This window comes from Thermobia domestica, chromosome 11 (genome assembly GCF_964235325.1).
Source record: "Thermobia domestica chromosome 11, izTheDome1.hap1.1, whole genome shotgun sequence".
NCBI classification, from domain to species: Eukaryota; Metazoa; Arthropoda; class Insecta; order Zygentoma; family Lepismatidae; genus Thermobia; species Thermobia domestica.
Window position 1 is genome coordinate 198839881 of NC_137464.1, and position 25384 is coordinate 198865264.

Here is a 25384-nt window from a genome sequence, read left to right on the forward strand (position 1 = left end):
ATAATCTCAAGTCCACTCAACTGAACTCAACTCCCTGTCCTCTTGCTGTTCTCTTCTTTTATTATTTCGCACTAATTACATATTCATTTTTGTTTCTTCTTTCCTATTCGTTCTTTGCAATCACTGACCATTTTCTCTACATTTTGACACACCCCTTGACTAACTTTACCAATAATTTTCTTTTTATTTTGTTTTATTTTGTTTCACTATGTTCTATTTGTTTTTTTATTGGTTTCTCTCGTTTTCTTGACCACCCTCTTTTTTTATTGCTCTCTCTCCTATTTCTTAACAAAGACCTCCCCTTTACTTTTTCCTCTTTTTATTCTTTCTTCAAAGTCACCCTCTTTGGCCAGAGACCACCTACTGATGTTACGCGAACTACAAAATTTAGAATGAACATCCTCCAGTGACAAATGTGAATGGCTTTCGAAATTATTTTCCAAATATAGATTCAAATATTCATTAATCTTGATTTATGAAATATTATATCTTTTGTAGCAATTTAATTTGATTTTCTCAGATGTCACTTACTTACTTACTAGAATACGAGCATTTCTATTTCTATCGTAATCTTGGCTTGAAATAATAATGCTGGTATTAATAATTGTTGGATAAAACTATACTCCTACTACTAATAGTGTTAATACTTGTTGGCTAAATATAACGAAATTTACAACATATAAGCCATATATATAATGGTATTCAAGGTATCCCCATAAAAGTATAAATCTACTTGAAATGGCTATACAATATTAAAATGATCCTCCTTTACACATTTTTTTTATGATACTGCTAAGTACTAGTACCATGATAATAATAATAATAATAATAATAATAATAATAATAATAATAATAATATTTGATCTCCAAATGTTTCCACAGATTACGTCCTGCTTTTAGCTAGGTTAGGAGTGATCTTTTGCCTAGCTGTGGACTGATAATATTACTACATATATACTTATACCTATGTGAATAGATCCTATATATAGACAGAGCGAGAGAGAGAGAGAGAGAGAGAGAGAGAAATCCTTTTAAGTAAATAGTGCTCCATTTATTCTTTTAGATTTGAATGTTAAATATACTCAACTCCAAGCATTGTTACGTATTCCATTAATTTCAGTTAGCTAATTATTTTAGTTAAGAAAATTAAGACAAGCACGATTTTTTCGGTTTGGTGCATCACCCTACTCTTTTGGCATGTGTATTTCTACACCCCCTCTTCTCTACATCTTCCCTTCTTCTGTGATTTTTTTTTTTTTCTTGGTGTTGCTTTTCAAAGACTCTTTCTTTTTTTCCTCACAGCGGTACTCTGACCGCGTGAGGACTAGGTCCTCTCGTAGTACATGTTACATGTCTTAATAAATTTCGAGAGACGCCAGTGAGTCTTGGGAATAGTTTCTTAAAATGACCATACAACTTGGTCTTGGTGCGCTTTGTCATCATACGGTTTGTTTTTCTCGCTTATCTGTCCAATAATTAAAATACTTTTCTAGCGTCAGGTCATGTTATTCTTGACCCCTTACGTAGCCGAGTTCTGGAATTGTTTTTCTTTCCCGAAGCAAAGTATCGGGTTCTCATAGCGTTGGCTGCTGTTTCTTTAACATGTGCTTAATTGTTGCCAAATCTCTACGCGTCTAATTCTAATAGTGCATTATACAGCTCATTATTTCACGCTCGTCCCTTTACTAAATATTATCCTCTCCCGACAATGTTACCTATTTCACTATATACTCTTAATAAGCGAATTTTTTTTATTTGTACACTAAAACTAAAACAGCTCATTATTTCATGTGCTTATTTCTCTTATAAATTTGGCAACGTATTGGTCATTTTTGTTCCTGTTTGTTCGTCTCCAGTTAGTCTGAAATGTGTGAATGTTAGCTTGTTTTGCGAAGTGTCTTCACACTATTTTAAAACTGCACTCCCGTCTGCTGTATCTACGGTCATTTTTCCGAAAGTGTCTTGGTGACAACTTACAAGTAACAGTCTTCCAATAAATTCATGGTTTGTCACGTATCAGTCAGTGAACTGTTTATGTTAAAATTCCTCTCTGGGGTGGTACGGACGCAACAATCTAAAAATTTCACGGAAGAAACCACAAAACTGACATACCTAGCGAAGCGTTTTTACTCGTGTGTGGCCGCAAAATAATGAAGGCTATTTTTTAATCCTTTCTTTTTTTAACAATAAAAGGAGGAAACTTGAATGTATGTAGAGCCAGTACGTTTTGTTTATTTTTAACTTTAATGAATGTAGTCAATTAATATGTACAATTAAGCGTATTACACCTTAAAAGTTACCTTATAAAGATCGGTTATGACTTAGATGCGAGTGAAAGTACACCAGCAAATATCGTTGGACACTGTAGCCACAGAGTTTCAGTAGGCATCTGGGAATGGTACCAGTACTATTCCTCACGAGTCGTCAGAACTGGAATTCAATGGGCGAGTTTTTACCCATAAGACAAGGATCATATAAGTGAACGAGCACCGCCGATTACAGTGGTGCAAAACAAGGTGCAAATGGATAGTGAAAGACTATCATGTGAAGTGACAAATCATGCTACATGTTGTCACAGTCCGTGTGAACATGGAGCATCCCAGATGAGTGCTACTTATCGGGGATGCACTGTTCAGTGTTCATGCTGTGAAATTTGGCAGTCGATGAATCATGGTATGGGCCTGTTTCTCATTGTTTGGACTGGAACCCCTCGCGTTGTTTCCTGCAACAACGAATGCCAACCTACCAAGCAATCCTAGACAATTCTGCGCTACCTATCTTTTGGCAATTGTTTGGTAGTAGACTATTTGTGTTTCAACATGCCGATGCCAGCATCCATGAAATACACGCCATCACAAACCAGTTTGAGATTAAGGTGCAAGTACTCGATTAGCCGACCCAAAGCGCCGATCTCAACTCTACTTAACACCTTTGGGATTAGTTGGAGTACCGGTTAAGGGGCCGACCACAACGCTGCAAAACCATATCCATACTGTTTTACCATTTTGCAAGACGAATGGGGGGGGGGGGTATTATATGCCGAAGTTTACCACAACCTTATGGGAAGACTTTCTAGAAGGGTCGAGGTTATTACCATGGCGAATGGCGGACATAGACATACTAACTCCTTATGAACGGAAGATGTACCAGTTTTAGTAATATCCGGACATTAATGGCAGTGCAGTATATATATGTATCAAGTGCGCCGTAAAATATATACACTCTTTGAACAGTCATGGAAAATTTATTTTACAACCTATATAATTAATTTTCTGGGAAAAATAATAAGGTTATGTTTCCTCAACAGGTGGCAACAGAATCGTCGTTCTAGCTGTGCAACCCAGTTACTGGCAAGAGAGTAATATCAACATGTCGGATGGACGTTTGAGCCTTGAAGAGTGGAAGCAGGTTATTAACTGGTTCTAAAAGTTTGAGAACCATTGACCTACTTTCAAGGGTAACAATTATACGTCTATGAGAAAAATTTCATGGAACTGTGTGTAATGTACAGAAAGGCCGACAAGGGCAACCTTGCACGGCTACAAATTTTCAATCCTCAGTTGTGGAGCTGGAACTGTTCCACCTTTTACCACAAAGATCCTCAAGGCAAGGGTCACGTGAGAGCATTGTAAATGCTAGCACTACACTACTTATACTAAGAAAGGTAAGTTGCATGCGTACATTTCTAGCCTGGTGCAACAACTAAGTGACGACGACCCTAATAGCAGTATAAAATTTTGTGAATGGGTTCAGGAGATAGTTATACGTGAACCGAGATTTACGGGTAGCATTGTTTAGTCGGATGAAACACAATTCAAACTTAATGGAATTGTCACTAGGTATAATTGTACGTACTGGGCTAAAGATAATTCCTACATTACTGCCGAAAAGGCTCTGAATTTGCTTGGTGTAAATGTGTGGTGTGGTTTGTCTTCTAGGGAACTCATTGCGCCTTTCCGTTTTGACGACACTGTAACTGGAGAGAAGTACCGAATAATACTGGCTGATTCCATTTCTCTTGCCATCCATTCGTGCAAAGTATGGTAATAACAGGTTTTCTTACAAACAGGATGACGCTTCGCCACACTATTATAGGGATGTGCAAGCGACCTCAATCAAAATGTACCAGGCCAGTGGATAGGACACAGGGGACCAACCGAGTTTCCTCCACGCTCTCTATGCCTTACGCTGCTCCTCGTTTTTTTTTTTTTTTTTTTTTTTTTTTTTTTTTTTTTTTTTTTTTAAGCGGCACAGTAAAAAATGAGGTGTACCGTCGTAAATCAAGTAACATGGATACAATGGTGAAAAGTATGCAAGCAATATATCGATGCTGAAGGCCACCATTTTGAACATTTACTTTTACCACCACTTGGAACATTCAGTTTGACGAGAAAGTACACTTATTATTCAAATTGGACTATAGACTTTCTTTTCCCAGAAATTTAACCTTGTAGGTTGGAAAACATTTCTTTTTATGACAGTTCAAAGGTGTATACATTTTCTGACGCACCCGGTATATAATTACCAAGAGTATGATAAACAAATTTTAGCTGTATAGGTGACCTATTTCATATATAAACCGTGGCGCCGTCAGGACGATCGCTAGTTCTCAGTATCTGGCTATTAATAATGAACAACATTGGCCAGATCGACCTACAAAGGTGCAACTTTAGAAACCAATACCGAACTCATAGTGAGAATACAATACCGGTCTTTAAACTCGAGAAAAAAAAAAAAAAAAAAAAAATCATTTAACACCACAACAGTAAGTTCCAATTTGGAAACTGTATGACAATTACTGGCATAAGGATTTTCACTGTTTTTCTCCCTGTGTCAGACGGAAACCTTAAGTGCTTTATTATTTCACATAGTACAAAATATGAAATCCATTCCACTACAAAAGCTGTACAAATTACACTTCACACAACACATTCTATCGCATGTATATCTGATGGTGAGTGGTGGCTGGTAGATGTGGACGATATTAGTGATGAACATAAAAATGTGCATGTAATATTTTATCATCTCGCAGGATTAAGGACTGCTTTTACGAAAAAGAGACAGACCAGACTTGGGTGTCCATGAACAATGTTCTAAGAAAATTAAATGCCTTAGAACGTACATCTACTAACAGGGCATTTAACATTACTCCCAAATTAAGATAAGAATGTCAAAACTTCTTAATGAATACAAATCACAGAATCATAAACAGAATCCGAGAATGAAAAATAAATTGTAAATAATATACAGGTTATTCAGTCTACATTTGGCCAATTTCGACTTACCTAAAAATTTAGAAGAATCTATGGCGCCAGGTCCGTAAGTGCTCGATGTGTTTCCTTTGGTTCCTAACAATAGCCTGAGAGCGTAATTTCTACTGTAATAGACTTCTCTGAAGAACTGGGAGGAGAATCTTGTCCCATTCCCTTTGCACAGCTTTCCAAAGTCCTTCCACAGTTGTCACATGCCGTTTTCCCAAAGCCCGCTTCAGTAATAGAAATCCACAGTAGTCCATAGAACTTGCATCTGGAGATTTAACAGGTACCTCATTGAAAGGTATCACCTGTATACCACTTGCCTCCTCCATCTCCCTGTACAATGCGAGGGACGATCGTGAGGTTATGTGATGAGGCCTTGTCCATGTGAATGCGCACCAGATTGCCGTCATTTCCGTACATTGTTAGAATCTCATGCTCGTAGATCGGCCGCATGATCTGCTCCTGAAAATACTGCGAATTTATTTTGCAGTTCTTCGCTACCCTACGAATCTTTAGTTTATCTCGCTAACAGTAGCCAGTAACGACCACGAACCCTTTTGGGAAGGATTCTTTACAGACACGGACCTACCTTCTGAAGTTCTTGGCGCCTTTCTCTCGGTACATGATGACTCTCGGTTTGCCGCAGTCGGAAAGGTAAATCCATGCTTCATCGATCGTTACGACGTACATCCACCTTTGTTTTGCCAGATGCCGTTCGTATACATTCCGGGCGTTACACTTTCGTTCCTTTTGGTGGGCATCCGTGAGAAGATGGCCGCGAGCTTTCATGACTTTTTCCAGCTTGAGTTGATGGTGTAACGTCCGGCTCACCGTCCCCAAAGACACGTCAAAACGATTAGCCATACACCTTTGTGTTGGCGGATTTTCTTGCATTGCCATTTTGCGAAGTTTCCTCTGCATGGTGGAGGTGGCCTTGGTGCATTCCCGCTTCCTAGGCAACTTCGTTGGTGATCCAAATGGTGGAGCTTCGTTGCCCTTGTACTTTTTAATAACATTTTTTATTCCACTTAAACTGATTTCTAATGACAGAAACACTAAAGTGGGCGTCATAAAGAGCCGAAACATAGCCTTCCTAAAACCGGCTTAGTTTGGGCGGCATTTTGGTCAGAGCGGAAACCCACACACTTGGAAACAGATTTAACACAACACTCACAACAATGGTCCTGTTTTGTGCGTTATTGTCGTTCGCGCGGAAAAACAACTCCGTTCCCAGGAAGCCACTGCACAACACTGCAGGACGCCACGAGCCAGGTCGGGTGAGTCCATTCTGCCCGGGAGCGGGAAGGAACGAAATTGGCTAAACGTAGGCTGAACAACCTCTGTAACAATAATTTTGTTTGAACCATACAGCTTTTATCAATGGTATTCTTCATACAAACTGTATTACAAAATAAGGACTAAATAGGCCTGAGTTGTTTATACAGTAGAACATAAAGGGATCATGAACAATTTTCTAACATGATCTTTATAACAGCAGTATAATACACAATAGAGGGTTTATCTGACGAAATTTCAGATTTTTTATATTTTGTCCGAACAAAGATAATGGGCGTCCCAATTTTGATTTTCTTCTTCTAGCCGTTTTTAAAACTGTATCTTGTATTTAAAAAAAAAAAATCCCAGTAATGTTTTTGTTTTTACATATAATACATTTAGGTAGCAACACTCCTTTCCACCCCAACAGAATTAAGTCTGAGATTACATTCCTTTTTGGGGTGATGTACCTACCTTCTTACCTTCGAACACTGAAAAATCTGTCAATTTTGGTGTCAACTGTTTAGCTAGATTTGGAATACTTCGCATACAAATTTTAAAATATGTACTAGACATAAGACAGGCTGTTCTTGATTCAGCAATTCTGAATAATATAAGTTAAGGAAAATACCTACACGCAAGAAACAGTGCGTGTTATCAAACAAAAATAGTTGCCATCACAGTTAGGAAACGATAAAAAAAAAAAAAAAAAAACCACTTATTTTTTTTTAACGCTGTTATCATGTAAGAATCCAAAAATAAAACAAAAAAAGAATTTCTATAAAATGGTCAAACAGTCTTATTGCCTCACCACATATGGATTGGCCCAGTAGAATTAATCGAACGATTTTATTTTATAGCAATAAAATTGAATTGCCTGAACATTTCACCTACCTTTCCTACAGCAAGTCCACCCAACACAGAACATACAACTCCTACGGCTTTTACGAATAATGTTTTTATTCTTACAACACGTGGAACTTTCACTCCATTTAAGTAGCATTTCACTTGAGGGATGCCACTCCCAGCTGCACATGGCTGAAAGACACAAATAACATTCATGTTCTCGGTAACTTCTCATACAGTAGAAGTTTTAACATATTGCTGAAGCGCAACAGAATTATCTATCTGCGATTTATGAAACAACAAAACAACTAACCAATATTAGAATTTTAAGTCTGTAGGCCACAACTACAATCATTCAATTTTTGCTTGTTTGCGACGGTACAGTGAAACTTGTACCCGTTTTTGTGCTAAAGTCATTCTCAGTTTACAGTTACAGATTTCTCCAAAGTACGAACAATGGCACAATTGGATCTACAAGGTTCCACAAATGATGTGCCATATTAAAACAATAAAGTTTATTTGTTTAACTTTATACTTTTTGTTTCTGATATAATTTATGACTAGATTAGGCATTCATATATAGGTTCGTATATTCCAACGTTGATTTCCTTAAGTGTGTAAAAACTATTATATCATACGTTGTGAAAGTATCTTCTAAATTGCGGAGAGGGTAACTTTCGTTTGAAATTAAATTTAAGCAGTACCCATTTTAGTTTTTCGGAAATATAGTGTACTGGAATACCAATTTTGATTATTATTTTTTTTTATTTTTTATTTTTTTTAAGCTTCTTCTTATGTAAATTTTATTTTCTCTGTTTTCCGACATAATTTCGATTTTGCATTATTTGTAACCAACTATTTCTGAATTTATATGATTTCATAAATTATGTGCCTTGCTTAGCAGTAGAATTTCTTTGAAACTGCTTGTTTTATTTACTTAACATGTTTCAAAAATGTGTGGCCAATTGAACAGGTAGCTAACTTATCATATTATTTGCATTGCATAGTAAAACTAGCGATCAGGTTAATTGGCCGCGTACCTAGGGAACCATGAAAATATATTAGTACTACTTTGTAATTTAAGCATTTGTGTGAAGGACTTTTCTGACAAATCAAGCATGGTCAACTTAGAAAGTATTTTTAACTGTATATCACAGTTTAAAACAATTAATTTGCGGTTCAGAGAAAAAAAAAGAGCTTGCAAATTAGTTTTTCTATCTTTCCTGGTCATCTGACAAACATTTTTTATGTTTAAAGAATAAGGTTTACCATGGTTGAAAACAATGTAAATGATTACACACACAAAATGTATTCATTTTAAAGAAATAAACACAACCACCACCAACAGTTTATCTTTCAAACATTTTGTATTGTGGTAAGTACAATCGTAACTTTTTTTTTTAAGTCTTCGGGACAAGGTTATGTTTAAAAGTACTCTGTTTATAAAACGTAAGTTCATATTTCCAAAGGTATCTCATTATCTAACTTGACTACATAAATATGAATAAAGCTTATATCAAACTGACACACAATCATAGTCAACGTCCTGCGAATAAAATCAGAAAAATAGACACACTGCTGAACAAGACTGCACTTATTTAATATAAAAACACATTTACACGTGACGTTTCGATCTTCTAGCCAAGATCCACATCAGACGTACAGCCAAGATCCTCATCAGAGTGTACGTCTGATGAGGATCTTGGAAATGAAATCTTTGAGTTTTACGTCCCACGGTTATGCCGGTTAGGCTAAAGGAGACGGTGATTATGAGAGATGAGTGAAATGGTGGAATGAAGAAAGTGGGAGGAAACGGGAGAACCCCGAGAAAACCCACGAGCACGGTGTTTGTCCACCACAAAGTTCACTTGGCGGAGGCTGGGATCGAACCCGGGACCTCAAGCACCAGAGGTGAACGCTCTACCACTGAGCCACCGCGCCCCCCTGATGAGGATCTTGGCTAGAAGATCGAAACGTCACGTGTAAATGTGTTTTTATATTAAATAAGTGCAGTCTTGTGCAGCAGTGTGTTTATTTTTCTGACTTATATCAATGTTGTCTGTACCTTATATATAGTAGATGAATATTATATCCTTAACTTAAAAGTACTTACGAAATTCCGGTGAAGATATAAAATTCACAACTTTTGCACCTTTATAAAGGTGGCGAATGATTTCTGCACCGCAACTGAATACTTCTGTTAGTGCATTCGGACTCAATATACGGCTTGATTGCCTGTCTCGTTGTAGAATCTAACTGCCTGGTACAAGGGCACTGAAAATTTGCTACACTACAGACTTACTTATTTATTTCTTTTTATTGTTACAACGTGATTGTATCTGAAAAACTATATATCTGACTCACTAATATTAATACTAAGGTTTCATAGGGTTGTAACACAACTACTGTATCTAGCTATCGACAAGGTGAAGCAAAAACTAGAAACATTCTTTTCATTGTAAAAATGGCTGCAGGAAGTGAGATCATATGTTGAGTAGAAGCAAAGTGGCATCCTGACGGAGTTATGAGCATCGTGGTGGAAAGTTGAGTGTAAAAGGTATCATGTAGTACTTTTATTAAGGCTACAATTTGAAAAGCGGCATAGAAGTGAACTCAATTTTGACGCATGCTTTTAAGAAGATAATTATCACGGGTATCAGCCGTGTTACAACATACGTTAAATGTAATGATATTCATGTTAACTGTCTTTCAAATTGGTACAAACTTCGAGGCTTCTAAGAATTATGAAACATCTATTGGCTAGCGGACTAGCTGTTGCATCAATAATACAACAGTCCATATAATTCAGAATTATGGTAGAGTTCACGAAGTTCGGATAAAGCGTTACGATTTCATCTGTAATATATTGCACGCAAATCTTACACAGCAGAAACCAACAAACAAATTGAAATTTCAGTCATGTTGGCTTTATGCTAGTAAGTTTAAATAAAATAAATAAGTAAACAATGTTTATCACAATAGCAGAGTTATTACATAATAGGTATCATGAAGTATGATGCCTAATGATGAATTAGCTAATATTATCTTTGTTAATTCCGTGCCAATAAACAAGAAATTGAATTCCAGGGATCATGTAATGCAGGGAAAATAATAAATCTGGGTCTCGTGAAGAGTAATGATTTAACTAAAATTATGGTTGCTTCTGTAAAGTATGCATAAGTATCTAGGAATTCAATACCAAACATGGCATAAATTGTTCCGAACAGACCTTTTCCACTTTCTTGGGCTACGTTTGAGAAATTATTTCAAATGCAGGTAGAATTAAATATATACTTCGCGATAACCACAATGAGTGTTGATATAAAATAGGATCTCCTCTCCCCGAAGAATCACATTAGGATTATTAAGATTACAATCTGTTAAATCTTAATACCAATCTTGTGCAATGTTAGCACAGGTAAGCATGCAGTTTTGCTGGAGAGAAGAGTATTCTGAATTTTGACCTTGTGACTCCGCACATAAAAGTAGAGAGGAGTCAGCTTTAGAGTTCTAGGGGCCGATTCACTGGGTTTCGCCAGCCGACTCAAACATCGGGAAAAGTTTTCATTTAAGCACTAACGGACGACGCGCTACAAATTATCTAGAAAATGACAGTCAAGACCCAAGTGACGGAAACATTTGCCTATGCACTATTTAGTGTTCTCTAAATGACATGAGACCAACAACTTAGTGTCCCAAAACCCACACAATATCATAATTTTGCACGTTCGCCCCTCCACAATGCCTTGTCCTTCACTAAACCTATTTCCTTGAATTTCTGAAAAACCTTGTAAAATTCTGTGTAATGCATCCGCTCTGTCAATGACTGTCTATGGTTAAAATCAGAACTAACTTCACCTGTATGTTTCATATAAATTCAACGCTTAATCGATACCACATAACGCCATTATACTTTAAATTCTCGACTCATATTCAAAAAGAATGTCATAATGGTGACACCCCTATCAGGTAGAACCCATCACTTACTATATATACTCAACATATGATAGCACTTCCTGAGGCCTTTTCAAACCTAACGTGAGTTTACACATTTTTGTCTCACCTATAATTAAACAAGTACAATAGCTGGACGCAAATGTTAATATACAGAGATTCATTAAAATTTTAACACTTACAAATCAATCACTGAGGAGAAGAACTTACCTCTACGTAAGCAACAAGTGTAGCTACAATTAAAACTGGTATAATATTAGATGTGACCCATAGTAGGTATGGAATAAAAAGACAATATTCTATCACACACTTATCAACATCTGTACATCTGTGTTAAGGAAACTTCTAGGGTTATTACCGATATAAAACAAACTAAAGTAACACTTAGAGTCACACAATGAGCTACATTTTGGTTATACGAGGGCTGTCCACAAAGTAACAGACGTTTTGAAATAAAAAAAGAAACTAAATGAACGAACAAACCAAACCGTATTATATACATTTGAAAGGTACCTTTTTAAGCTATTTTTACACATAATTGACACGCAAATTAAGGCACTTATACTATAGCATAAGGTACACCAGCATACAGTTTGGCGTCAGTATCAAAGCGTTGTGTAGCGAGCTATGTCTTCATCGATGGGAAGAGATGGTAGTCGCTCGGCGCCAAATCCGGGCTGTATAGTGTATGATTGAATACCTCCCGACCAAAACCATTCAAAAGCTCTCGGGTACGCTTGGCCGTGTGTGGACGTGCGTTGTCGTGAAAAACAACACATTCGCATTAAGTTTTCCTCGGAGCTTGTTTTGAATCGCGCGCCTTAACTTTCTCAGTGTTTCACAATATTTCTCTAAAGTAATTATTGTGCCACGTTCAAGAAAGCCAACGAGAAGCACTCCCTGAGCGTCCCAGAACACAGTAGCCATGATGTTTCTTGTTGACAACATTTGCAAATACTTCCTTGGTTTCTTGGGAGAATGTGTGTGTCGCCATTCTATCGACTGGTGTTTTGTTTCTCAACTGACATGCTTCACCCAAATCTCGTCCCCAGTGACGATAGATCGATCACCTCGTTCCCATTGTTTGGAAATCCTCGAGGAAAGTCAGTGATGCAACCAGTCTTTGTTTTTCGTGCTCTTCCGTTAGAATTTTCGGAAGCCACCTAGCCCAAAATTTATGGTAACCAAGCTTTTCCACCAGAATTTCATGCACCAAACTCAATGAAATTTGGGGAAAATCCTCAGCAAGTTCCGTAATCGTGAAACGACGATTTGAACGAATTTTGTCGTCGATTTGCCTCTCCAGTTCATCAGTCACAAGTCTAGGCCTACCACTGCGGTCCTCATCGTGAACATTGGAACGGCCATTTTTAAAATCAATCCACCATTGCTTTACTCGGCCTTCACTCATTATTCCATGTCCATACACTTCACACAGTTGGCGATGGATTTCAATTGCCTTGTGATTTTTTGCCAACAAAAACCTAATCACAGAACGCACCTCACAAGAGGCGGGATTGCAGCGTACATTGTATCACCTCACAAAAAGCACAGTAAGAGCATCACAGTCCTCACGCTACCACAACTAGATGCGCACTGAGTGAGGCAACGTTCTAGACTAAGATGGCGACTCTAGCCGCACCCCCTTCCGCGATAGGCCAAAACGTCTGGGACTTTCTGGACGGCCCTACATACCCAAACTACGCAAATCACGAATTCATAAATAATTATGCAGCATAAACATTTCATTACGTTCCTTTGTTTCTGGAGTTCATAACCTTAAGTTTCGCGAACTTACGTAACTAAATCATAAGGTGAAAAATTTAAATACTACTATTGTTTTATCGAATTATTATAATCTCAGAGGAAACATTGCTTATGATCTACATATATATATATACTGAACGATCATTTCTTTAGAAACACAAACCTAATAGTGTGTCGTTGATCACCTTTCTGGGGAACTACACCATTGAAACGCCCAGGAACAGATTCTACAAGGTGCTGACTACTCTACAGGTTCAGTCCAGGCAATGTTTGCTGTAACAACTCCTCCAATTAATGCACATTTTGGGAAGGTGGGGTAGCACATTGCATAATACATTACAGTATGTCTCATACATGTTTAACGAGGTTACAGTCTGGCGAGTTTGATGGCCAGGGTAGTGTTGAGAACTCATTGTCATATTCCTCCAACCATTCTATAGTGATCGCAGCCCGGTGACATGTTGCATTATCCTGGTGGCATATGGCTGTGTTATCAGAGAACTCAGCCTGGAGATATGGATGCAAATGCGATAACATTCGGGACTCAAAGTTTTGCGAATAATGACTAATGACTAAGGAAAGCTAAGAATTCGCTCCCCATGATCATTTTTGAAATTGATCATATTGGCCTACTGTTGTACATGTGGGTCAACTGTTCAACTGTCACACACCTATACTGAGATACTATACATGTCACTCTTAGTTCACCTCTTGCACCCATCGCCTGTGGTTAGCCCAAGTGTGACCGTCACTCAACCACTGTTGGTCACCTTTGACACTGTAGTCCTTGATCATCCCACAAGTGCGGCTATTGTAGATATACTGGCACCAGCTCTTCGTGCTTCCACAAATTGCCCTTGGTGAATGTCAATTACATTACACTGTTTACGCATGACGAACGTCTACTGGGTACACCTTCTCTGCTACCTGCTCATGACGTGGCAGGGTGTCTACTAAAATTTCAAAATGAAATTTCGTGACCTTTTCTTTACCAAATCATAAAATTTCCTAACATTTTCAAGAGCGAATTTGGGTGCTAATTACGCCGAATTTTCATCCATGCAACAGAAACGTACTTTCATTGCGATTTGGTAGCGTCTAAAGCCGACCATAGACATTTTTGATGGTGAATTTTGACGTTTTATAGAACAAAATTTTCCAATCTGTACTTACATTTGCACAGAAAAAGAAAAGAATCGTGACCCAAAAGCTAAATTTCATGACTTTCATGACCGATAGACACCCTGCGCGGTAACCACGTGTTATAGGCCTTTCCAGTACCAGTCCATTCCATGCCGGGTGTCCTTAATGCAATGATCCGATTGAAAGTTCGGTACACGTACAGTGCAGTCCACTTATAACGAAGTCGGTAATAGCGAATTATTGGATATTATGAATATAATTGAAATCCCCGTTACACCGCCTATTTAAACCATGGAAGAAATGACCGTATATTACGAACAACACATCCCGTAAAGACCGCCTATTGCGAAGATTTCAGAACGGGATCAACGCGGTGGAAGAGGCTATTGATTCTGAAATTTGGAGTGAATTTCAGGAAGCAGCGACACAGGGAATTACGTTTGTCGAGTACGTTGCTGCAGATGATGTGCTTGTAAATAAGGATCGCGATGTTGAGGGAGAAGTGGAAAAATGAGATGAAACAACCCGTGAGTTCCAAAGAAGCGATCCAAAGTTTAGAAAACTTGCAACGCTATCTTTTCAAGCACAGCAACACGGTGCCGGACAACGTATTTCGGGCATTTGAGGAAGTGGCAACGGCGATACTACGAACAGCGGCAGCACATTTCTGAAGAAAATTACACACTTCTTCAAGCGTGCTTGAACATGTAGGAATAACGGCAATACGTACGATAGGCTAGATAACAACCCAATTAATAAAAATTATCTTCGGATGTACTGCTATACTGCTATATATTCTTTTTTTAACGTATCTGCTTGTTATCTAATCCTGTTTCTTCCATAATTCGAAAAAAATACATGAGTTTGTTTAACTTTGTTTACAACGAAGTTTGGATATAAAGAACTTATCGTATTGGTCTTTTGAAATTCGTTGTAAATGGACTGCACTGTATTAACATATTAATGGTGACGATGTAACGGATTTATCTTATTAATTTAGAATCAATTACTTAAACATATGTGTCCACAATATCTTTTTTATTCAATGTTTCAAGCACGATTTTCAACCAAAGACGATTTTCTGTCTAATCAGTTAGTGATGCTAAGGTCACATTTATGATTTTGCTTTGCCACCTGGTGCAACACTGAAGTTATGACCAACTGCATCTACTTTAAACTGGGATCTGAACTGCTAGTCGAACTTACATCCAACGAACAGGGTTTGAACCTGAGATGACGCACATCAATAGCGATTCCTCTATCCGTATAAGAGACTGGACAAGATACAGAATGCATAAAGAACTTCATTAGTATCCGATCCTTACCAATTATTGTAATAGGCCAGTGATCAACCCTACATCTAAAAGTTCAAGTTTAACGATCCTTGTCAGTATCGAGGCGCGGAGTACAGCTTAACGTGTGGTCCAACTATGTGCTCCCGATGGGAATAGAAATTAGCTCTCTCGTGCCAAAGACGCGTACACAAACCATATAGCCAGTGAGGTTAATATCTACTGGAATAATTATTAGCTAAAGATAACAAAAAATTGGGAAAGGGAGAAAGTTGTCCAGACCCTATATTTAAAAATATTTTCCCAACATTCGCCTGGTAGAATTAATGAGGAAATACTATGGAAAAACGATAACGAAAACTCGAAACTTCTCGACTGTGACAGCAGAACGCTAACCACTATCGTGTTCCCGCCTTTGAACAGCTAAGATTCACCAAAGGGCTTTTTAATTAGATTATGTGAAGTCAGAACCTTACAGTTAGTTCTCATTATCATTTCTACTTGTTTCTAGATCAGTATTCGTTACCCATACTTTAAGCAAACCATATCACATCAAACATATGAGAACAAATACCAACATTAAATTGCGATACTAGCAACTATATATATATATATATATATTTTTTAATATGAAAGGATACAGTCCTTTAAATGTTTGTATTTAATGGCAGAGAGTTCTTCAATAGCAATATCTATACAACATGCTATCAATGCAGTCAGAATTCCAATGAATAGAAATATAATCCACCGGGCTAAACTCTTTTTTGAAATAAATGTATACGCTTTAGTCCGTTCTTCGTCGAGTAACAAAGTATTTTCACATATGTCATAATCCAAACTCTGAAAGAACAAGATAATTTAAAGTTAAAACATTACAGGTAAGAGGAACATGAATCATTTCAGACACATAACAAGAATACCTAAGAAGTCTGTCGATCGCTCACTCTCTCTTATATATTTCTTTCGAGGTATTTTAGAAATATTACAATACTGGAGCGTAATTTACTATGATTAGATCAAAATAAGAAACGAACTGACATTTGCAAGAGCCCATGTTGTCCTGTTGCCACTTCTCGAGTATTCCGATTTGGAGTGCACTGTGCTCCTTCCATCTCGGTTGGCAAATACTTCTGAACATGTTTTATAAGGCGGCAACATTGTATTGTTGTTGCTCCTTTCTACAGAAACCCTCCGTTTGTAACTACGACCACGATGTTTATGACTGGCCCCTGTCTCGGTGACCTTAATATGTCAGTGACGTAGCTTCCCTTCTCAACACAGATTTCCACATGGTTTTGAACTATCAATTCGTTTCCAATTTTGGTCTATGTATAGTACTAAAATTACTATTTACGAAAACAAGAGTTTCGAAGATATTCTCACTGTTGTTATCCTCAACGCCTACGTTTGTTAAATCTAATACATTCCAAAACCATAACGGTTCCTAACTTTAGTAGTCTTTAACTTAAGTAACGAACTGTGAATTAAGTTGCATCTATTGAAAAATACTGATCGGTTCCACCTCCATTTTTCAAGATATTGCAAAATCAAACAATAAACCAATTCCTTACAGAGTGTAAGGAACATTCATTTATATTTATATTGTTAAGATATACGTTTGATATTTTTTAAAAATAAAAAGAATTATTACTCCCAAAACAATGAAGAAAGAAAAATTCCAATTATTAATTGACAACTAAAATATGTACATTGAATGACATATAAACAACGAATCTGATGCATAAATTCGGTTTTTATACGTAATTTTAATAGTGTGGACATATATGAACAAAACTATAAAGTAATTTAAACAGTGGATCTGGTAGATAAACAGTTACTTGTGCTATGTGGAAATTTTTTATTTGTTTATTTAATGGAGCATACAAATTTCTACGGATATTCAATGAACACAAAATGTACGGAAAAATACAAATATGTAAAACCGCAATCACCTGCTACCAGAAAAAAAAAAAAAAATACACTTTGAAATATTACAGATGACTGATTACTCATATCTGTCTGTAAGGAACATGGAGGTGAGTGTTACATGTAAAGAATATAAATCGTTACTTATCATACTGGAAGTAAGCATATTACTGAATAAACTAACACACTATTTTAAAATAACCTTTATAGTTACGTAGAGAACTTATAGGATTATTAGTTGGTTTTCGCGATATTCTGTAAAATAAAGACAGCATGTTATGCATCCTTAAACTGTTATAATTTCTGATAAAAAAAAAAAATCTCCTAAAGCAATGATTGGGAAAATCTACGGAAGCATATTACGGCTTTTGTTACCCAAGTATACCTCAAATCTGTTTAGTTGGAACCTTTCTTCTGTATTTGGGAAAATAGTTTTACCGAAATTCAAGGTTCTTGTAGAGGACTTCGAAAGAAGAAGAAAATAAATAAATAAATAATAAACACAGAGCGGCAAATGCGTCCTTTCAAAGTTTTAAGTTTCCAAAACTATAAAAAATAAATATCCGAGAACTACGGGACTTATCGTTGTCGGTTCGATGAATTACCGTATTTATCTGCTTGTAAGCCGAACTTTTCCTTGGTTCAAAAAATTATCCATGGCTTCAAATTGGTGTCGTTAACAAGACCGGTAAAGCAGACGAGACTCTTTATTGACACAACAGGAAAAAGTTTCCGTAAAATATCGCCAGAAGCCGCCACAGATAAGTTTTCACCATTGTGTAAACTCGGTTGTCGTCAAGCCAATGGATTTTTTTCTAATTGCAGTGGACCGGCAGTTTCTCTAGTATGCGCTAGTATCGAAGTTTTTAAGAAGCTGGGTGTACCGGAAGACACTTTTTAAGCTAATTAAGCATAAATGGCAACTTTGTAGTACTTAAAAAAAAAGTGTTCCTGCTACCTATTTGGAAAAAAACAGCCATCGTCAAACGACAGACCAAAGTTCACTTCCATGTTAGTTCAAAGATAAGATTTTTAATTGTGTACATGAATGCCTTCTAACGATCATTTAGATTTCTATCATTCGTAATTGCAGACACAATTAAAAGAAGGACTTTTAAATATTACATTTTCTTTCTTGTACAAGTTAGTAAATGTAACTCCTAAAAGTAATATTGACTATTACATGAAAGCGAAAAGTCGCATCAATCACTTTTAATTACCAATAGACAAATGATCTTTCAATCTTGTAGGGAACCATAAAGTAATTGTTTATGTTTAATTAGCACTTAAAAAGTGTTTTCCGATATTCTTATTTCCTTTATAAAATTCGCTAGTACGCCAGTATTTCAAGACCCTGCAATACGGGTACTTATATAGAGCGCACACTCGTTTCTACGTAACTTCTTGAATCAATTAGGGGCCGCGGTGGCTCAGTGGTAGAGCGTTCACCTCTGGTGCTAGGGGTCTCGGGTTCAAACCTTGCTCCCGCCAAGTGAACTTTGTGGTGGACAAACACCGTGTGCGTGGGTTTTCTCGGGGTTCTCCCGTTTCCTCCCACTTTCTTCATTCCACCATTTCATTCATTACTCATCATCACCGTCTCCTTTAGCCTAACCTGCATAATCGTCGGACGTAAAACTCAAAAATTTCATTTCATTTTTTTTCTTGAATCGATAATTACAGTTCCTCTTGTTTAGAAGTACGTAGCTTGAAATTTCATTATTCATCGTTCCTGGCAGCTTACAAAACTTTAGAAGAACGTATTTTTCGCCCTATGTTAATTAGATAGTTTTGTTTCCTTCGAAGTATCTTACAAGATGGCTACTTCCGTTGTTTCCATATATATCACAGTATTTGAAACCTACATGTCGGAAATCAATTAAATATATGTTAAAACATACCTCAAACTTCGCTGACAACACATTCAAACACCCTGGTTCAATGGTTTCGGAAGAGTCCAATTTATGCCTTCCTATGTCATTAAATCTTGAAGTTTCGCAGGCATCTGAGTTTATGGAATACGGATCCTTTGAGACAATGAAATTAAATTAAATAATTAATATATTTGTAAATAAACAATACACTTGTTTAGTTATATCAGGTGATATTGTAAATATTAAAAGAAATGCTTATAAATATCAGCTTTTTACCTAGGCCTAATGTGCTGATATAAAGTCATGTTCTAAAGCTGAAACCCGGAAAGCCTCTTTTAGTAAGCCTTTCATTTGCATTCAGATGCGATTTTGAGAGGGGCGTCGAAATGAGGAAAAATATAAAAATATGGTAAAAATTTAAATTTTCATTAATTTTGAATGTAAATTAGCCATTTGAATATGTTAATAACTTTTGTTCAACAAATAAAAATGTTGCTTGAAAGCATTGAAGGGTTTTCTATACGCATTTGCATTATAAGGGGTCCAAAACTAATTCTTGCACACACATCATTTTGCTCTTACGCCGGTCCTGTTTGCATCCGCCCAAGTTACCGCCACGACTAAAGCCATGTTTTCCTAAAATGTTTTTAGCGCACGAAATAGTGTTTGAAACAGTAATTTACTAATTCCAACTTGGTTGGTTCATTGGATTGGAATTTAGCGTCCCTTTCAGAACCGACGCTATACGAGACGTGAATCTACAGTTTAATATAGACTCCGAACCACTACATTGCACTCAAATTTCAGTGCTCTCCCACAGAAAATTAAATCCGGGACCCTACGCACAAGAGGCGAGCGCGGTAGCCACTAGAACAGGAGGGTGGTCTGTTCATAAACTTGTAGCACTACAAGTTAAAAAATGGAATTAGTGCATGACACTTGTTTTTCACATAATTCCTTTTTTTTTTTTTTAACCCTCTTTCAGATTTTTCTATGCTCAAGAGGAGAATTCATTAGTCACAGGTAACTAAAGGACAATATCCAAATTTGGGCTTTAGAATGTTGTAGTAGATAAAGGAATTCAGAGGTTGGAAAATATCTAGAACACAAAAGAAAGAGGGAAACTGGTTGGTTGATTGGTTTGGACCTTAGCGTCCCCCTTCAGTACTGAGTCTGTGTGAGGCGTGGACTCACAGCTTAATGTGAGATCCGAACTACATGAGCTACCAACAAGAATCGAACCCGAATCTCCCGCACCGAAAGCACGTTCGAACTGAAAAACTTTCGTATGCGAAAATAGTATTTGTCTGCGGCAGGATTTCATGGCAATGCCACACAGAACTACGAGGAGCACTGCGTATGCATGTCCTGCTATACTGAACAGGAGCGAGGTGAAAAGAGGTCTTTAAACGGAGCAATGCCGACTGTCGATCTTCCGCCAGTGGGCGTCCTATGCCCGTGGACAAGAATGCACAGATCGGTGGGCGAACAATGCTTATGCAATGATAAGTGCTCGACGCTTATGAAATTAGGAACAATGTCAAAGATAGTGCACCGCATTTCACGAGAACATATGAACATGCGGAAAGTTTATCCAAAGTGAATGTCACACCAATTAAATGAGGCACAAAAGTGAACTCGATAAGAAACATGTCCCATCAACCTGAAGAAATTGCACAAAAGGGGGAGTACCATATTGCTTCGTATCATTGAAATAGATGAAACATTGGCACGTGCGTATAAGGCAGAACTCAAGCAACAGTCCAATGAATGATGCCATCCTAGGTCACAAAGAAAACACAAGGTTCAACAAAATCCTTTACCAACAAAGCTCACGGTCATTTTGACATGGTCTTGTATGCCATCTAGTGCATGAGAAGAACACTATGAATGCCCAATATTATAGGTATTTTTAGTGTCACAGTTGCACTAGGCAGTACGTACCAAATGACCAGAACTTTTAACGCCATTATCCTACACGATAACGCGACAGCTCACACGACAGTGTCAAGTGTCTTTTACAATGATGGGGATAGGAAATGCACACCATATTTGTCCGATCTCAGTTTACGTGATTTTAATCTCATCTCAAAGGTGAAACAGCCATTGCGTGGGAAAAGATATGCTCAAAAAACAGGTATTTTGACAGCATATCAATGCGAAGTGGCTCACGTTAGCAAATCACATGCACCGGATGGTATTTAACCCCTTTCCTATCGCTGACAGAATATAAATAATACGTCTCTAATGATCTTCCTATTCTCAATCTGCACAAGCGCATAAGGCATTAGAATAATAGTATTTCCATAATGAAATATAAGTCTGGGTTGGGTGAAGCGTTCTGGTACCACAAATATTTTTCACCATTATTATAGACTCCAGTAACACAATGATATACAACAAATGTTGTGATCTGACTTTCGAAACTTCAGATAATGGCAATTCTCTGGTACTTTCATTTCCATGTTTACGTGAGAAGCGTTGTAGCATCAAAAATGTTTTTCACAATTACCATAGATCCCGATGAGAGGAACACGGTGGTACAAAAAACTTTGCGATCCGACTTTCCGTACTACAAATAATCGCAGTTTTTTGGTACTTTTACTTTCACATGAAAAGCTTTATACCATCAAAAATATTTTTCGTCGTGCAGGTCAAGTTTATGCATACCACTGGCAAGGTTCTAGAACACAAGTCCCCCCTCCCACTGAGCTGCAATAAAGACAGAAAACAACGTGCCCTGTGGGACTTTATCCCGCCTTCACTCGCTAATACCTGCTCGGCAATACTATATAAATTAAATATTAAACGTTGGTACATAAAGGAACCAATTTAACTACTAACGTATATGGGAGGACTTGTGTTCTAGAACCTTCCACACACGATTCGAAATAATTATTGCAAAAAAATAATTCTTTCGCTAATTTCTTTCTTATTGTTCTCCAAAAGATTTGCACTGAGCGACACGACAATATTCGACTTAAATAGATGAAATTCAAAAAGGCCACTATAAGTAATTCTTGAACAATTACAATTCTTTCACGATTTGAGCATAAATACAGCATTCAGACATATGCGATAAAAGCACAGTGTGAAAAACACATATCAACTTCTTCTAGGTGACCACTAAAACCCACGAATGCTATCTAACAGTGTCGGGGCAGGCGACGCTGGTGGACTCATATGGTAGGGTAGGGGTGCGTCCAAAGGAGCGGGAGCGTCAGGGAACGTAAGTATACGTGTTAGGAAGGGTAATGAAAAGAATTGGGTTTTCACAGTGCTACGTGTTCCTATAGAGCTTGTAATGGTTTTGGCCTAGTTACACTACACTTACAAACATAAAATATAGCTTCTCGATGAGATGAACTCAATGATTTAAAAAAAAAAAAAAAATCCGGTCTGACTTTCGGGAATTGAGATACTTGAAATTTTTGAGTGCTTTCATTTCTACTTTCACTTGAGAAGCATTGTTATTTCCATAGTTATTACAGAGCTCGATGAGAGGAACACAATCGGATAAAAATAAACAAAAATAATCGGTAATTTCAACGAACTAATCACAAGTTCATTGACATTTGAGAAACGATTATCTGAAGTTCCGAAAGTCGGACCACAAATTTGTTGCACAGTTATTTCTCATCAAGATCTATAATAATCGTGAAAAATATTTGTGATGCCACAACATTTTATCCCAATCTGGGTCTGAATGGTTGTATAAATTTCACCCTGTATTCTTGATTTGCAGCTTTAGAAACAAGATAAATTTACAGAAACAAGTATTTTATGATACTGCAAAAGAGGAATAGGCTTATATATGTAATTAAAATATATATATCTTGCTTCTGGCATTCTTATTAATGTTAAAAAACCTAATCCAAATTTACCCTTGTGAGCACGTAACAGTCCATAAGGAAGCCATTATGAACTGAATTTGTATGCCACTGCACGGCGTTAAAGTCATGATCTATAATCATAGAAACACCCGAAGCTGTGTAAAAGCACACCACACAGTGTTTTCCTACTATCTTGGTTTACATGCATATGTACTATCACTGATGCACATGTTCTTCTCAGGGGCCCATCAGCTTCGCCCTACCCTTACTTGGTTTTGTACTTTTTAGTGGCCATCTGGCACGAGCTGGTTAGTATTTTTTCATTATTTTTGTGGCATATGTCCAGATGCTGTATTTATACTTAAAAGGTTAAGCCCTCCTAATTCGAATTTGCACCGAGAAGTGCAACTCTTTCCACAAGAAATAATTCATAAAATATTAGTGTGTGTTTCTTGTTGGAAGAAGCAACATATAGCACGAATTCATGCTTATTTCCGTGAACTGGAATAACACGGCTTCTTCTTGAAGAAGTAAGAGAGACAGACCAACAGTACCATGAAAATAATTATAGCAATTTTATAGGTTTTGACAAGTAACCCCTACATTGAAAATGATAAAGAACTTATGATGACAAATATCAAATATAATTTACCGTCTCTGTTCCGAAGGACATTACACTATTCCGTCGTTGAAGCAGACTATGTTGCTCGTCATGTACTACGTCGTTATCGTCCATTACTCTTGCCATTTTTAATTTTAAACTTAAATGGCGCGTCTATATTTTTTCCTGCACAACATTCTTCTTTCACCCTTTGCTCACATGACGTTTTTGCGATACCTGCTTATCATTTGTTTATCTAGGGTTTTTGGTTTTCGGTAGTGTTTTGTTTGACTCTCAAGAAGGAAAATGACGGATAGTGGTGGAAGCAATGATTTCTTAGGACAGTATCGAACGATTTCAAATAAGTTGAAAAAGTAAGTACATTTTAAAGCAATGTACTGAAATCATTTCAAGCAATTTAATAGAGAGTAACTATGATAGAGTATTTGTAATTTGCATGGTTTTATTGCACGACAAATACAAGGTTGGCCGTGTTGTTATCGTCTGTTCGTCAACTTACATCTTTGATATAAAATAATGAGTGGAAAAAACAAATGAACATATTTCTCAATGATATAGAGAATGTATCCTGGAACAAGCAGAGCAATGGCTCATTAAGCCAATAATTAAATATCTACGTGTAAACTTGGTGCAGTTCAAGTCGGCTCAATCTGCGACTGAATTTTAGGTGCTGATGATGTTTATAGTGGCATAAAACGGAACATTAGAGTGAAATTATTATGTCACAGAGAAAGATAAAAAAGGGTAAACTTTACAATACGTGCTCCAGCTGCGCATCGCTCAGTAGGGCCGCTTTAAAAGAGCATAGTTTAGTAGGGTAGGGTAGAGGTAGGAACGGGTTAGCTTAAGGTTAGGGAAGTTTTGATTTATTTTCATATAATTAATAGAGTGTGATTTCTCGTTTCTGAGTAAGGGCATTATGCCGTATCGCCGGACCACTTTGAAAACGGAAAAAAACACCAAAATGTATTGCATTCAGTTATATTTTGTTGGATTACATTCAGTTACGTTAGATTAGGGTTAAGTGCGGATTACACTTTTTTTACTATACGGATCCAGAAATTGTAAAATTTACGGAAAAAAAGGGTTAAGTTTAGAGTTACCCCTCCGTTTTTTATAAAAATCAGGAAAATTTACAGGAGAAATGAGGTAAGAAGTGATAATTTGAAGTTTTTATTTGATGTTTAGGAATGTAAGTTCGGCAGGAGAGTTATGTTTAATACGAGAAAAGATATGTGGAAGTTAGTACTATTTGCCGGATGCGGAAGGTTTCAGCAGCATGGTAGTTCTAAAATATGGCGAATATGGCGAACAGGTGTAACGGATGCGCAAAAATAATGAAGAAAACCTTTTAAATTTTTGTGAAACACACGGAGTACTGAAGTTAAGTGAAATGTAACAATTTTTAATACTTTAAGCACTGTTTTTTGTATGTTACAAAGTCCAAGGGCAACTTCAGACTGGAGGGGCAACTCTAAACTTAAGCCAAAAAAAATTGGCAAGTCTTTAATTTGCCCATTTCATGTCGAGAACAGAACCCAACCAACCACTGCCGGGCTTCTAACCCGTTCCTACTACTACTGTTACTACTCGT

The 25384-nt window shown here is 37.1% G+C and overlaps 2 protein-coding genes across 2 annotated transcripts in view; one reads left to right on the forward strand and one right to left on the reverse strand.

The window, feature by feature from the left end:
- Positions 1–24018, reverse strand: part of ClC-b (chloride channel protein 7) — a 79502-nt gene extending 55484 nt beyond the window's left edge. Inside the window, exons 1-5 of the mRNA XM_081731502.1 lie at positions 23821–24018; positions 19363–19488; positions 16177–16375; positions 11544–11653; positions 7428–7571 (exon numbers count right to left, since the gene is read on the reverse strand). Coding sequence (XP_081587628.1) covers positions 7428–7571; positions 11544–11653; positions 16177–16375; positions 19363–19488; positions 23821–23916 — 675 coding nt within the window. The 5' untranslated portion in view covers positions 23917–24018. The remainder of the gene's footprint in view (positions 1–7427; positions 7572–11543; positions 11654–16176; positions 16376–19362; positions 19489–23820) is intronic.
- The window catches only part of Hap40 (Huntingtin-associated protein 40 kDa), a 34631-nt gene continuing 33241 nt past the window's right edge, over positions 23995–25384 (forward strand). Inside the window, exon 1 of the mRNA XM_081731503.1 lies at positions 23995–24143. Coding sequence (XP_081587629.1) covers positions 24076–24143 — 68 coding nt within the window. The 5' untranslated portion in view covers positions 23995–24075. The remainder of the gene's footprint in view (positions 24144–25384) is intronic.